This window comes from Gobio gobio, assembly GCF_949357685.1.
Source record: "Gobio gobio genome assembly, chromosome: 10".
Classification (NCBI taxonomy): Eukaryota; Metazoa; Chordata; class Actinopteri; order Cypriniformes; family Gobionidae; genus Gobio; species Gobio gobio.
The window spans coordinates 44519783-44535046 of NC_137116.1; the positions used below are offsets into that span (position 1 = coordinate 44519783).

At 39.2% G+C, this 15264-nt stretch overlaps 2 protein-coding genes across 5 annotated transcripts in view; one reads left to right on the plus strand and one right to left on the minus strand.

Moving 5' to 3' along the window:
• rfx2 (regulatory factor X, 2 (influences HLA class II expression)) overlaps positions 1-6335 on the plus strand; it is a 56227-nt gene extending 49892 nt beyond the window's left edge. For all 4 annotated transcript variants that reach the window (XM_079827440.1, XM_079827442.1, XM_079827443.1 and 1 more), the window contains 5 exons: positions 2207-2356; positions 2475-2683; positions 3223-3376; positions 4204-4246; positions 4352-6335. In XM_079827440.1, the coding sequence (XP_079683566.1) occupies positions 2207-2356; positions 2475-2683; positions 3223-3376; positions 4204-4246; positions 4352-4476 (681 nt within the window). In that variant the 3' untranslated portion in view covers positions 4477-6335. The remainder of the gene's footprint in view (positions 1-2206; positions 2357-2474; positions 2684-3222; positions 3377-4203; positions 4247-4351) is intronic.
• A 35-nt stretch (positions 6336-6370) lies between these two features.
• The window catches only part of fcho1 (FCH and mu domain containing endocytic adaptor 1), a 65604-nt gene continuing 56710 nt past the window's right edge, over positions 6371-15264 (minus strand). The window contains exons 20-27 of the mRNA XM_079827433.1: positions 15051-15165; positions 12621-12732; positions 12369-12524; positions 12152-12284; positions 10333-10529; positions 10102-10166; positions 8852-9019; positions 6371-6799 (exon numbers count right to left, since the gene is read on the minus strand). Of these exons, the coding sequence (XP_079683559.1) occupies positions 6771-6799; positions 8852-9019; positions 10102-10166; positions 10333-10529; positions 12152-12284; positions 12369-12524; positions 12621-12732; positions 15051-15165 (975 nt within the window). The 3' untranslated portion in view covers positions 6371-6770. The remainder of the gene's footprint in view (positions 6800-8851; positions 9020-10101; positions 10167-10332; positions 10530-12151; positions 12285-12368; positions 12525-12620; positions 12733-15050; positions 15166-15264) is intronic.

The following is a 15264-nucleotide window of genomic DNA, read 5'->3' on the forward strand; positions in this document are numbered from 1 at the left end:
TTTTAATAAATTGATAATGCAATAATGTAACTCAGTACACTACTGTTTAAAAGTCTGGGCTCAGTAAGATTTTTGTTTTTGAAACAAGTCTCTTATGATCATCAAAGCTGTATTTATTGGATCAAAAATGGATACAGTAAAAAGAGTAATATTGTGAAATCATTTAAGTTATCAATTTCAACTTCAACTTTCTATTTTAATATTTTCAAATGCAATTTATTCCTGAGCTGGCAATTTTTTTCTTCTTTAGTCTCACATGATCCTTCAGAAATCATTCTAATATCCTGATTTAGTGGTGGTGGTGGTAGTGTTGAAATCTGGGGTGTATACCATGAAGCCGGTTTAGCTGGCTAGCCAGGTATGTTTCAATATAGTTTTTGTGCCAACCCTGGGTTTCAGGGACCATGAAAGTGGTTGGGATTTTAGCAGTGTTCATCGCCACAGTAACTTAACCTGCCCTGGAGCAGGTTAGCCGTGAAGCGGATGTTCTACGGCGTATCCAACGCGTCAATGCGTAGGGTACGCCGTACCCTCTGCGTGCACTCGACGCAGAAGTATAAATTGGCCTTAAGAGATCTCAAACTGAAATTGGACCAATCAGCTTTGAGCAAAGTGACACACCTCTGATGAAATAGTCTGTCAGGGTTCTGTCACTCCTGTATTGTTTGTCTTGTCTTGTGTGAGCGGGCAGCTTTGAGCATGCTCGAGCTGCGTGCTCTTCTGTCCTTGTGAGTTTTGTGTGTGGGGCGTGGTGTTTGGATCCCAGCCCTTCGGTCTAGTCTGGTTTCGGTTTTGTGTTGGGATTCGGACATTCATGCTCCGTGTGTTTGTCTTCTGTTGTGTGAGTGCACGGAAATAGCATTCACTCGTTCTTGTGCGCTCTGTCTTGACGTGTGAGCGTGCGCTCTTCTGTCCATGTGTGTCCATTCGTGTTTTCATCGGCCGCGTGTTTTCATGTTATGTCTTGTGTTGTGTAGCACGCAGCTGGTGTTTTTCTGGTAACACTTTACAATAAGGTTAATTAGTTAACTGCATTAGTTAACATGAACTAATAATGAACTGCACTTATAAAGCATTTATTAATCTTTGTTAATGTTAATTTCAACATTTACTAAAGCATTATTAAAATCTTGTTAACATTAGTTAATGCACCATGAACAAACCATGAACCGCTGTATTTTTATGAACTAACGTTAACAAAGATGAACTAATGCTGAACAAAGGTGTTGTTCATGTTAACTAAAGCATTAATGTTAACTAATACAACCTTATTGTAAAGTGTTACTGTTTTTCTTTTAATTGTCCTCTTCCATTGACAGCTCTTTTCCTCTTGCTGTGTAAATTCTTAATGTTTTTCAATCTCGTAATATTCTGCAGAAGAGAGAAGTGAATTGCACCGCTTCTCTCGCCACTGTTCCGCAGCATATGATTGGCTGTTCCCTACTGATGTCACACCTAAACTCCTAAACTCAGGATCAAAGCCTGAGTTGACAGAGAAAGTTGAGGATCAGTATTATGGTACCAACAAAGCCTGATCAGATTGGTTTGGTTTTGACAACTCAACTAATCCTGTAACCCTCAGTTTGTTCAACTATTATGGTATACGGGCCCCAGGTCTGCTGCCTAATATTTTTGTGGAAACCATGATGCTTTTTTTTTTTTTAAGAGCATTTATTTGAAATGGAAATCTTTGGTTATACTTTACTTTAAGGTGTCATTGTTCATGTAATTATATACTTAAGTACTGTGTAATATTTATTAACAATATGTTAGGGTAGGATTACGATTAGGTTCAGATTTAGTTGCATATAATTATGCATAATTTACTGTTATTACTATGGTAACTATAGGTAACAAGGACACTGTAAAATAAAGTGCCACTATTTTAAGGCGTCCTCATTGTTAGAGTATTATACTTTTATGTACTGAGTAATTTTAATTAACATGTACACACTATAGGGTTTGGTTTAGGCCTAGTTGCATGTAATTATGCATAATTTATCTTTTATAAATATCTTTTATAAACATTATAAATATCTTTACTGTCACTTTTGCTCAATGCAATTACGTTATAACAACAAACAAATCTTACTGACCCCAAACATTTGAGTGATTAAATTGTGTGCTTGTGTATTGTGCCTCTGACAGTGTGAACGTATTGGTGCTTTAGAAGTGATCTGATCAGAAGGTTTTGTCGTCTGCGCAGGCTGCAGTAGTGAGTGCGTTTGCTCAGACCCTGCGGCGTTACACCTCTCTGAATCATCTGGCTCAGGCGGCTCGAGCCGTCCTGCAGAACACCTCCCAGATCAACCAGATGCTCAGCGACCTCAACAGAGTGGACTTTGCTAACGTGCAGGTCTGTCTCTCTCATCACACTTTCTGCTGGAAGATCATAAACACTTCAGGTTCACGGAGGTTATACGGGGTGTGTGTGTTGCTTCTCGGCTCACTCTGAGTGTGTGTGTTTGTCACAGGAGCAGGCATCCTGGGTGTGCCAGTGTGATGAGAGTGTCGTCCAGCGTTTGGAGCAGGACTTTAAGGTGACCCTGCAGCAGCAGAGCTCTCTGGATCAGTGGGCCGCCTGGCTGGATAACGTTGTCAACCAGGTGCTGAAACCCTTCGATGGCAGTTCCAGCTTCCCTCGTGCCGCACGCCAGTTCCTGCTCAAGTGGTCCTTTTACAGGTACAAGGCTCTCTATAAAAACACTCGATGGGCTCTTTCTTCTCAAATAATGCAATTTTATATAGTTCTTCCATTTCATCAGGCCTCTTAAAGGGATGGTTCACCCCAAAATGAAAATTCTGTCATTTACTCCCCCTCATGTTGTTCCAAACCTGTACGAGTTTCTTTCTTCTGTGGAGCACAAAAGATGATGTTGGTAACCAGACAGTTGACGGTAACCATTGACTTCCATAATGTTTTTTTTCCTTCTATGAAAAGTCAATGGTTACCGTCAACTGTCTGGTTACCAACATCATCTTTTGTGCTCCACAGAAGAAAGAAACTCGTACAGGTTTGGAACAACATGGGGGGGGAGTAAATGATGACAGTTTTTTTTTATTTTGGGGTGAACTATCCCTTTAACAGACAGTTTTACAACTGATCTTCTGAAGAGAGTTGATTGAAAGCAGCGCTTTAATCTGCGGTTTCTCGAAGCGTGGCGGGTGTTGTGGTTTTGTTGTGGTAGTTTGTAATGAAACTCTCTGTTGCCCTGGTTACAGCTCCATGGTGATCAGAGATCTGACTCTGCGCTCGGCCGCCAGCTTTGGCTCCTTCCACCTCATCCGTCTGCTCTATGATGAATACATGTTCTATTTGGTAGAACACCGTGTCGCCCATGCAACCGGAGAGACGCCCATTGCTGTCATGGGGGAGGTGAGGAGATCTGGCTGCTCCACAGTTTAATATTTCAGCCTTTCATGCGTTCATCTAACCGCTCGGATTTAGCATTGAGCACATGCAGGTGTTTCTTTTGGCCCCGTGGACTAAGAAAATAAACTCTTTGAATGCACACTTTTCACTCCTGCAATAGTTTATTTAAATAACAATGTCAAGAGAATATACATATATGCGTCATCAGGGTATTGTTATTTTACTGAAACGCCCAGTCCATCACATTTCAAATGGTGTATTGTGTTTAATAGTACTCTGTGGCAGAAAATAGTTGGGGTATGATTTCATTTTTAGGGGAGAAATGGCAGAATTGTTTGGTTTGGCTAATTTGCTAGCTCGTATCTATCTATCTATCTATCTATCTGTCTATCTATCTATCTATCTGTCTGTCTGTCTGTCTGTCTGTCATCATCTATCATCTGTACATTTCATATTAATAATTGTATTGATATTATTATGAATGTAGATAGAATCATTATGTCTGTCTACACATTCATAGTAATAATTATATTGATATCATGATTCTATCTGTTTACATTCATATTAATACTATTCCTATTATAATACTGTCTATCTACACATTCATATTAATAATTATATTGATATCATGATTCTATCTGTTTACATTCATATTAATACTATTCCTATTATAATACTGTCTTTCGACACATTCATATTAATAATTATGTTTATATCATATAATAAATATCTAGATAGAGATATAGTTAATAATAATAATGATTATTTATATTATTTAAATATGAGGCATGTTTTTACATTTTAAAAATGTCTTTTCTATATATTTTCAGTTCAGTGACCTCAGTTCAATGATGCCATCACTCATGGAGAAAGGTAATGGATTTTGATGCCAACCCAAAAAGTAAATTTTTTTTGTTTTGTTTTCTCCAAAGTTCTTCTGCTCTGTATTCCAACATTTCTTCTCTTTTCCTTCCCCAGATGCCTCATTCTCAGACGATCTGGCCAGTGATGGAGACATGTCGAGGATGAGCGAGAGGAGTATGAGCGAGCCGGCGGTGAAGAGCGAGAGAATCGAGATCAGTCACTCCCTGCAGGAGATCTAAGAGCAGGGCGTCAGCCTCACCCCAGACCCAGCCGGACCACCACATTCTTATGGGGGTGTGTGTGCGTGTGTGTGTACTGACAGCTGTCGGTGGCAAAGCTAACACCTAGCCGTGAGGTTTTTCTTTATCTTGAGGGTACGTAGGTCTGTTTAGGGTCAGTGTGTGTCTCTCTCTCTCTCTCTCTCTCTCTCTCTCTCGCCTTTTAGGTTTTCTGCGACTGTGAAACAAGAACGTGCTGATTTTGTGATGTGTTTTCATGTGCCATAGTCTTCTTTCAGTGCCTTAGATGAGAAAAGAAACACTAGAGCAGAACTGTCTATCTCTTTCTCTTTGACTTTCTCTCGTTCTGTCGTTTCCTCGGCCGTGCCTCTAACCGCAGAATGAATGTATCGTCTCAGAACCTCAGATGTGTCTAAAGCACCTTTTAAAGATGGTCACATTTCTAGACTTTCTGCCTCGGCCGTTTCCTCGCGGTTCCTCAGGCGTAGATGCAACCTGCTGACCCCAAAGCTGCCCGCTCGGCTGCATCGCAGCGTCGCCCCGAACCTGCTGCACGTGACGAAACGGATGGAGAACGCTCCATTCCAGACGTTTTGTAGATATACCCCTGGCCATATGAGATGCCTAGTCTATACCTCAACAGTTTTTAGTTCTAATGAGTAAACGTCTAACTTTTAATACGTTTTATAAAAATCACTATAAAAGAGATTATTCGACTGTTTGCTCCGATCGGTTGCCCTGAAAGCACCCCATTCTCGTTCGAAAGCTTCAGGATGTACATACGCCAACGGTGTTGGTGGTTATTGCTCTGCTCTTGAACCCAGGCAAAGCAGTTTCCACCAAATATGGGTTGTGAAACTTTTTGGTCTAGTTTTGTAGTTATTTGAAGAGTTCTTAGTTGTTTGCGGTGGTTAAAAAGAGCCTCGGTGATTTGTCGATATATTGAACGTACCTGTGCGTGAGCGTGCGTCTGAACACAAGGCCTTCTGAAGTAACTGGAAATGAGTCTGCGCTCACCAGGTTATGACTAGTTTTGTGTTGTTTTGATTAAAAACAAACATTTTTTTTTTTTAAATTAAGATGAAAGCGAGTTTTCTTTGCATAACATATTTAAGTAGATATTGTGTATATGTAATAGCAAAAAAAACGTAAACGCTACGTAATGGCTAAAAATGTCTATGAAACGCCACATCTCGGTAAGCCTTTTCTAGAAGATGTAGAAAACCCAAAAATAGACACGCCTAGTAACAGATTATGCAGATTCTTACAGATACGCCTCATTACCTGGTGCTGTACATCTGATGTTCTAGTTTTCACGCTTTTAATGGAAACGACGTGCCCAATTAGCTGACGTAAAGCTGGAAACATTTTCAGGATGCATCGTTTGTTTTTGAAGATGTGCTGAACCCGGTTGGGATCTTTACCGGTGCCTGGTAGCGGCCCGTAACGGGTACCCTACATGTCCCTCTCTGCTATTTACAAAGATGAACTTTATTTCTACTAGCTGTTTTGTGTTTGTTTCTGAGAAAGTGATTGGCGGATGTTTTCTCACTGTGGTTGGTTGTGAGTGTCAGGCTCTGTACTTTAACGCCTGTCATGGTTCTTTGCCTGTTGTGAGCTTTTGGGAAAGATTTTTTGTTTATTTTGTAATGCTGTTTTAAAGCTTCTGGCTAAGGATTATTTTTATGGAGGTAGCTGCAATTCTTCTCACTACTATATTGATACCTTATTTTTGTGTGTTTAAAATATCTTTATTTAGCCTCAACTGCTTAGTCCGACTGTATTTTGTACTGGTAAAAAGTGTAATAAATTTGTGTAAACCACTTTTGTCTGCTTGCTTTGAAATGAACTCTTAAAGTAAAAAAAACAAGTCACAAATCGGCTTTTTTTTTTTAAGTAAATCTTTCTTGAATACTCAACATAATACAATTTTTTTCAGGAAATGTCAGAATTTTTATATCCATTATACATGTTCATACATTCACAAATATGCACTAAAAATGAAAATAAATGTACATCCAGTCGTTCAACCTTGAAATGTGTGGTTTGCGCACTGAACAAACGATTCTATACAGATAAAAGTGTAGAGGCTGGTTGTGGTCCCTAATCCCAGTGCATACTTATCCTAGAGCAATGCATCATGGGTATTATCTATTTCCCACATGTCACACTCTATATACAGTGTGATCTCTTGTGTTCAGGCCTATAGCACATGGACAGTTCCACCAGCCCAGGTAGCTTTAAAAAAGTGCAAACGTTGTGCCTCTGTGGTACCGGAGCAGCACCATCACCTCTCACAAAGAACAGCCCGCCATATATTTTCCTGTAAAACGACACAGATGAACATTATTTCTACATTTGACAATGAATCCATCATGCTGTTTCAAACACTGCAAAAAACAGTTTTCAGAGCTTATACCTTGATATACTTTATATAAAAAATATAAAAGAGACTGTTCAAGTTTAAACGTTTATCAAAAAATGGTGATGTTAAAATTAGGTGAACATCACGATAAACGGTTGTTTAAAAAAGCCACTTGTTAGAAACCTATAATGATCTTCTGAATGATACATTCCCAGAGAAAAACTTGAAAATGTGTACCTTGAATGCAATGTCGCTTTAAAGAAAGGCCAAATGCATGGATCTTAACCATTTAAATGTAATATATTCATCCATATTACATTTAAATGGTTAATATTCATGCATTTGGCCTTTCTTTAAAGCGACATTGCATTCAAGGTACACATTTTCAAGTGTTTGGTCAAGCAATTGGTCCAAAAATCAAAACTTAAAGGAACACGCTCCTGACTTTTTGGGAGCTTATTCACTGTATCCCCCAGAACTATACTCTCCTTCCTGCGTAATAATCGAGGAACTTTGCTGCCGTAACATGGGTGCAGCGCCGCAATGATATTACGCAGCGCCTGAAAATAGTCCCCAGCACCAGTGTTGGGGGTAACGCATAACAAGTAACTTGAGTTACGTAATAATATTACTTTTTCCAAGTAATTAGTAAAGTAACGCATTACTTTCCAAATTTACAACTAAATATCTGAGTTACTTTTTCACATTCATTTGACTGACAGCTCTCCTGCCCCCATGTTGAGAAAAATAAGTGCAGAGGCGTTGTGTGTAAACATGATGGTTATTGTAGTTCTAGACTAAATGTGAGCATTTATTTATCTCACTTGCACAATAAAGATTCTGTACTCCTCAAAATGATTAAAATCAGTCAAATGTAAAATCACAGTACTATGCAAACCTCCAATAATTAAATGTTAAATAAAACAACTATTTTTATGCATAATCTACCTTTTATATTTAATTTACCAATGTCTTGCTGCTGACCTTTGATGATAAAAATTACTAGATTTTTAGTTTTTATTGGTAAAACTTTTCTCCTGCATCCTATTCTACTATTATCTAGAATGGCAGCACAGCAGAGCTGCGCCCTCTACTGTTCATGCGTGAATTTGCATTTTTACCTCAGCCTGGGGCTTCTTTCAATTTTGGTATGAAGAGGTCTTTACCGTTGCACAAAAATATAACTTTTTTTTGTTATAAACAAAAACAAGCCCAGATGAGAAAGTAACGTAACGCATTACTTTTCTTAAAAAGTAACTTAGTAACTCAATTAGTTACTTTTTAAGGGAGTAACGCAATATTGTAATGCATTACTTTTCAAAGTAATGTTCCCCAACACTGCCCAGCATGCTCTCTGTGCAAGCAGGTTGTCACGTTGGTTATGTTGACGGAAGTTATCCTATTTTCAGGCGCTGTGTAATATCACTGCGCCACTGCACCCATGGTAAAGCAGCAAAGTTCCTCGATTATTACGCAGGAATAAGAGTATAGTTCCTAGCCATATCGTCCTAGAAAATCGCAATTTCTCATTTTCCGTCGGTCTTAGTACACAATGTAACTATACACATCACAATATGTAAATAGAAAAATGTTGACGTTATTTTGTCACTATTATTGAGCAGTAGGCTAGCTGGAGCCATTTACCTCCAGTCTTTGTGCTAAGCTAGGCTAGCGGTGGGTGCGTCAGACAGAGTTATGGCACGCACGGAGATGAGAATGGTATGTATGGACTTATCTAACTCTGGAGGATACGGTAAATAAGCGTAAATCCCAAAAAGCCGGCATGTTCCTTTAAGAGTGCAGGAGGGACCTGACCTGAGCAATATCTATGAGCTAGAATATCAGAGACTTCATCTAGAGGGCTGTTCTGAATTGGACAAAAAAAGCAAACCCCCTAGAGACCACCCGAAACAACCAGCAGCCACCTGGCAACAATATACCCTACTAAATAAACAATTACGAACTGAAAGGAGCTGCTTATGAGGGACAAAAAGTAGGTCTGGCTCCCACCTGTGGCAAACCTCTTCTTCACCAGGGACATGCGGTACCGGCTGCCCACCAGCTCCACGTCCATGCCTGACAGAGAAGCCCCCGAACCCACAAACTGCACAGCCAGGCTCGGGGGAGGCCCGCGGGGAACCTCCAGGCACTGCCAACTGGCGCACAATGTGCCAGACCCTGAGACCCATAAAACACACGCATACACACACACAGAGAGTCAGCAGCTGCTCTTGGGTTTACATCACAGACCTTGTTAAGATGTGTGCAAGTGCCTTTAGAAATAAAAGATCATCTTAAAATATCCTAATGGTGCCCGTATTTTAATAAACATGCAGTTGCTTCCATAATGTTCTCATCCCTCCCTTGATGCTCTGTCAGTCTCCCTCTGATTTTATGTATTCACAAGTTTGTTTCTTAGCCTCTTGCTCTGAACAGCCTCTCTTCCGCCCACTTCCCCTGAAAACATCTTGTGTCAGTACAGCACTTTAAACTCCGCTCAGATGTACCAACGCTAAACTATATATAGTGGGGGTTTTCACGAAAATCAATATTTGTTAGATATTCTTTATTTCTTTCATTTTATGACTGATATTATTTATTCTGTTGTTAGAACTTTTCACTCACATTTACATTATTTTAAACCCACATGCGTTTTTCTGGAACTCGAAAGGAGACATTTTAAATAATCCTCGCCTTCCATATAACTCCAGAACATAGTGACCAGTTTGGTCCTAAAAGCACCATAAGAGTAGACCAAAACTCTACAATCAAACTCAGTATTCTGCTATTAAATCAAATATGGCACAGGTTAGACTTCATGATGTCAAACAAGAATCAAAATCATTTGTTATAGATGTTGCATTAATTGTTTGACTTGGGAGCGAGTGAGGACTTCTGAAGGACTTGGTTATTGTTTTTGTTAGCTAAAACGACAACAAAATGTACTAAAAAGTTTTTGGTAATTGAAATAAAAATAAAATAAAATAAAATAGGACAATTTTAAATGGTGCTTTGGCAACTAAATGAAATAGGTTGAAGTACTAAAATTACTAAAACTGTAATAAATGATAGCCATCTAAAAAATATTTTCTAAAATGTAAACTTAAATTAAATGAAAGCTAATTCAAAATCTTAAATATTATAATATATACATAACACTAAACTTTTTTTTTATGCTGGCGAGGAAAGCGTTAAATAGGAATGAGGATTGAGTGACAGAAAAAGAAAGGAGAGGATGAACAGGTGGTGGCAGCAGTGACCTTTGCTGTGATTTGTTGGGGAGAGGTTGGGCAATTTCCATAGGAGTCGTCTTTCCTCTGCATTCCTGTGAAACAGAACAGGTCAGTAACACCGCTCTCTTCATCTATCACTTCTTTCATCACACATTCACTTCATTTTCTCTTTTCTTTCCATCTCTATAAGAAACCGTGGAAACTCCCAATATCATGTTATTAATGTAACTCATCCACACCACACCCTCCTGTTCTCACCAGGATGCGGGCGGCTGGCACTGCAGGTCTGTGGCCGTGTGATCGAGGGGCAGCAGCACTTGTACGGCGGTCAGCTGGGTGGCGGGGGCAGTCGCGGGGCAGCAGTGGTAATCCAGAGACACGCGGGTCACTGTGCCACTGCGCTGACACTCGGCGGACAACAGGAGGGGAGCACGACCCGGATCCTGAGATGACGTCTAGGAGAGAGTTCATTCCAAAAAAACCTCACGTTTACATTTCAAATAGTTTCATGACAGTTTATAAACATTTTCGAAGATGTTAACCTTTAGAGGAATATCCGGGTTCAATGCAAGTGGAGCATAGTTGCATAATGCTGATTAACACACACAAAAAAAAAATATTTTTAGGTTCAAATCAAGATTAATTTATGGAAGTGCAAATGAATGAAAGTTAATAGGGATTTAAAAACAGAAATGTGAAGCGTATAATGTATTTGTATGCGTTTATATACTTTATATAAGAAGTCTCTTATTAAGGCTGTATTTATTTGATTAAAAATAGAGTAAAAACAGTAATATTGTGAAATATTATTCAAATTTAAAACATCCGTTTTCTATTTTAATATACATTAAAATGTAATTTATTCATGCGATGGCAAAGCTGAATTTTCAGTATCCTTACTCAAGTCTTCAGTGTCACATCATCCTACACAAAATAATCTAATATGCTGATGCTCAAGATACATTTTTAGTTTTTTGTAATACATTTTGAAAACAGTTGCTGCTTAATATTTTTGTGGAAACATAATTCTTTGATGAATATAAAGTTCAAAAGAACAGCATTTATTCGATTTTTTTGTTATAATTGAAAAGTCTTTGTCATGAATTTAATGCATTTTTGCTAAAGTATTAATTTCTTACTAGTATACTATTAAAACAGTGAGTTTATACATTTACAGATTGTCCATTCACATCCATTGTAAATAGGGTTGGGTATCGTTTGAATTTTAACGATTTCGATTCTGCTTATCGATTCCGATTCTTATCGTTTCCTAAATTCGATTCCAATAGGGTAAAAAACACATTTATTATTAGGCTATTATTGCAAAACATTTCATTGTAGCTGAATACCATGAACAAAAATCAACAGGCTAGCAACTTTTGCTTATGGTTTAAAAATAGCCTACCCTAGCAAAAAAACTAACAAAAAAAGCCTAATATACATTTCAAGCATTATTAAACACTCAGTAATTTAAAAGGAACAAATTAGCATTTACAAACTGTAATCAAATGTAAAATAACACTGCACTTTATTGATAAAATATAGGCTAAACATTACAAATATAGTTAAAAGTTATTCTGTCTATAACAGCAAATTAATTTTCTCGTCTTTTGTTGTTTGATTAACGTTAACATAGAGACAGCATCAAGAAATCTGCCGTCAACGACATAACTGTCTGTGTTTACGAGAGTATTTTGACATTTTTGTGTGTATTTGTCCATTCGCGTGCTGTGCAAAAAGACGAGGAAGAACTCATAATCGCGCACTATTCTTTCACCATGAGAAGCCGTTCTGTGCTCACATGTGTGTGTGTGTGTCTGCAGCACAGGAAACAGCGCGCAAGCGAGTGGAATCGAAATGCGCGTTTTTTTATCAAATCACCGTTTCTCGATACCCATCCCTAATTTTAAGTGAAGTGACTTACAGCAACCCAGGTTTTTGCCCAGGAGGGACAAGGAGTGAAAATGAATTGCGGACAATTGAGCTTATCTTGTTCTGAACATGGAATATTCCATTGTGTTTCATTAAAGTAGATCATATTGTAATTCAAGCACTCATTAGGTTTGTGACGACTGACCTGGTATTTTAGCAGAGCCACATTGTAATAAGAGGCCTGTGGGTTGAGCTCTGCCTCTCTCTGCAGGTGGAGCGTTAAGGCCGGCATGTTGAACCAGAAATCTTTGGTGTCCGGGTCACTCTGTGAAGGGTCACTGCAGGTACAAAGACAGATGCTGTCCACAGAGCTTGTATTGAACCCAGAATGAGTCAGTTGTTAGTGTGTCAGGACATCATACCTGTAGAGTAACTTTTGGTTGGGTAAGAAGTGGTCCACTCGAGAGATGTTCACCAATCGGAAGCTTAAAACTGGTGCGTTGGGGTTGGCGGTGAAAATGCGGATGATGCCAGCAGGAAACGACATAGTGAGGTCGCCAGTGATCTTAACCAGACAGCTGAAACCCAAACGGACAGAAAATCACTTTAAGTTGGAGCTACAGTGTGATAAAAGGCTTTGTCCTCCAGATGGGGTGAAAGAACATCAGACGGACCGGTTGTGTTCTCCTCCTTTGAAGTAGGCGTTGATGTACTCCGTGATGGCTGTGGCTACAGGCCAAGACTCCTGGGTACTCAGAGAAATGGGACTGGGTCCTCGTGACAAACCTGCAGGGATACATTACATCAATTGATAACTTCATCTGCCGCTATTGGTCCCCGGATTTTGTCGGAGGGTGGATAAATAATTGGATCACCAATTGAATTTGGGAGATGCTTCCTCTGTATTAGACATATGCCTGTGGGCTATTTTAAAACACTTATATGGAAAGTGTTCAGGAGGCACACTATAAGGTTTTGCGAGAAAGAAACCATATTATTCAGTCAAAATACTGAGCTCAGCCGTTACTCTGTGCGTGTCTTATATATTTTCCATATATGGCGCGCGTCTCACTGTATCATTGCGTGATACTTTTGTATCCTTTTTGTAAAGTTTTAGCCTGGTCGCCATTCACTGCCATTATATGGAGGAGCGCGTGCAGGACGTTATTTAAAAGTTTTGAGGTCCGAAAAAGACAGAAGGACGTAGGGCATTAGAACAACAGCAGGGTGAGTAAAAGATAGGGTTGGGTATCGTTTTTTTTCCCCCCGATACCGGTGCCAAACCGATACTTTTAAAATGGTACCGGTGCCTAACCCAACTACAACAGGCCTAATTTAACACTAAATAACAGTTACAGTAATAACAGCAGTCATCAGTATTCTTGGTATGCTACAAACCAGCTTTCAAGGTTCAACTTTATTTTGAAATATGACCATATTCTCTGGCTAATTATTTTAGAACGCAAAGAAAACTTATTGTTTCCATGGCGACGCGTCATGCTTCTCACACGACACACAGCAGCCACAATAGCGCTGTGTGACAGCTGTATTTTTTTATTTTTTATTCAAAATATTCACAAACTTGTTAACCATGTCATGAACTATCTGATATTATGATTTTTAAAAATGTGTGAGTGAATGTGTGTTAGTTGATCTGTAATGCGCGATGGGCGCCGCCATGTTAGTTTGCGTCTCAGAAAACATCACATATATTCATCCTCGTCTCACGAAATACATGAAAGTGAGTGACCGCTGAACTGGAGAAGAATAGAGTAAACTATATAGTTAACTATATAATGTGTATCTGATATGAATAAAACACATAGTTAAAGGGTTAGTTCACCCAAAAAGGAAAATTCTGTCATTAATTACTTACCCTCATGTTGTTCGACACCCGTAAGACCTCCGTTGATCTTCAGAACACAAATGAAGATATTTTAGTTGAAATCTGAAGGCTCTGAAAGGCCTCCATTGGCACAATGCACGGTTCACTCTCAAGACCCTTAAAAGGTACTAAAGACGTCTTTACAAAGTCCATCTCACTACAGTGGTTCTAAAATAACTTTATAATTCGGCGAGAATAGTTTTTGTGCGCAAAAAAACCCTAAATAACGACTTATATAGTGATGACCATTTCAAAACACGGAATCATGAAGCTTCGAAGCGTTATGAATCAGTGAGTCGAATCATGATTCGGATCGCGTGTCAAACCGCCAAACTGCTGAAATTTGGCGATCCAAACAGCTGAATCGACTCACTGATTCATAACGCTTCGAAGCTTCATGATTTCGTGTTTTGAAATGGTCATCACTATATAAGTCGTTATTTAGGGTTTTTTTGCGCACAAAAACTATTCTCGCCGATTCATAAAGTTATTTTAGAACCACTGTAGTGAGATGGACTTTGTAACGACGTCTTTAGTACCTTTTAAGGGTCTTGAGAGTGAACCGTGCATTGTGCCAATGGAGGCCTTTCAGAGCCTTCAGATTTCAACTAAAATATCTTGATTTCTGTTCCGAAGATCAACGGAGCTCTTACGGGTGTCGAACGACATGAGGGTAAGTAATTAATGACAGAATTTTCATTTTTGGGTGAATTAACCCTTTAAATTATAACTGTCTGAAAGGATTGTCATTGCCGCTATAGACATCAGTGTGTATTTTTTGATAGTACTTATAAGCATTTAAATGTCTGAAACCTAAAATAAACATTATGTGTTTGAAAACACTGAATAGTTGTGATATGTGACGAGAGCTGAGCGCGTCTTTCTCTGGCTCGGCGCCAGCCAAAGCGTGAAAGCACGTTTGAACTTAAATGGCACCGAAATGAGGCACTGAAATCTGTGTTCTGATTCGGTCCGGTTACATACTGGTTATATAGGTACCGGTGCCATATTGGTACCAGGTTTCGGTACCCAACCCTAGTAAAAGATGGCTTTATTTTCATTTCAGGGTGAACTATCCCTTTAATGTGCATACCGGTATGTCTACATTAGATTAGCATAATGAAATTACAGCAAATCTCTTGGTTGTCTCTGTGTAATATATGATTAAGTTTTGTGATAATGCGGGTGTTTAGGGAAATAGGAGTGCGCCTCGGGTCACCTCGGGCTGGGCTGGGAACGCGGTTCTGCATCCCCCATTCACTGGGGCTGGAGGAGGATGAGGAGGTGAGGGGAGGGCTGGGCTCAGGCAGCGGAGACGAGCACAGAGACCTAGACTGAGACACGACAGAAAAAGTGCAAAGATCAAAGTCCTGAACTGAGGATTTGTGGCACTTTCAACAGCTATGCTTAAATTATATCTTATTATTCGAATT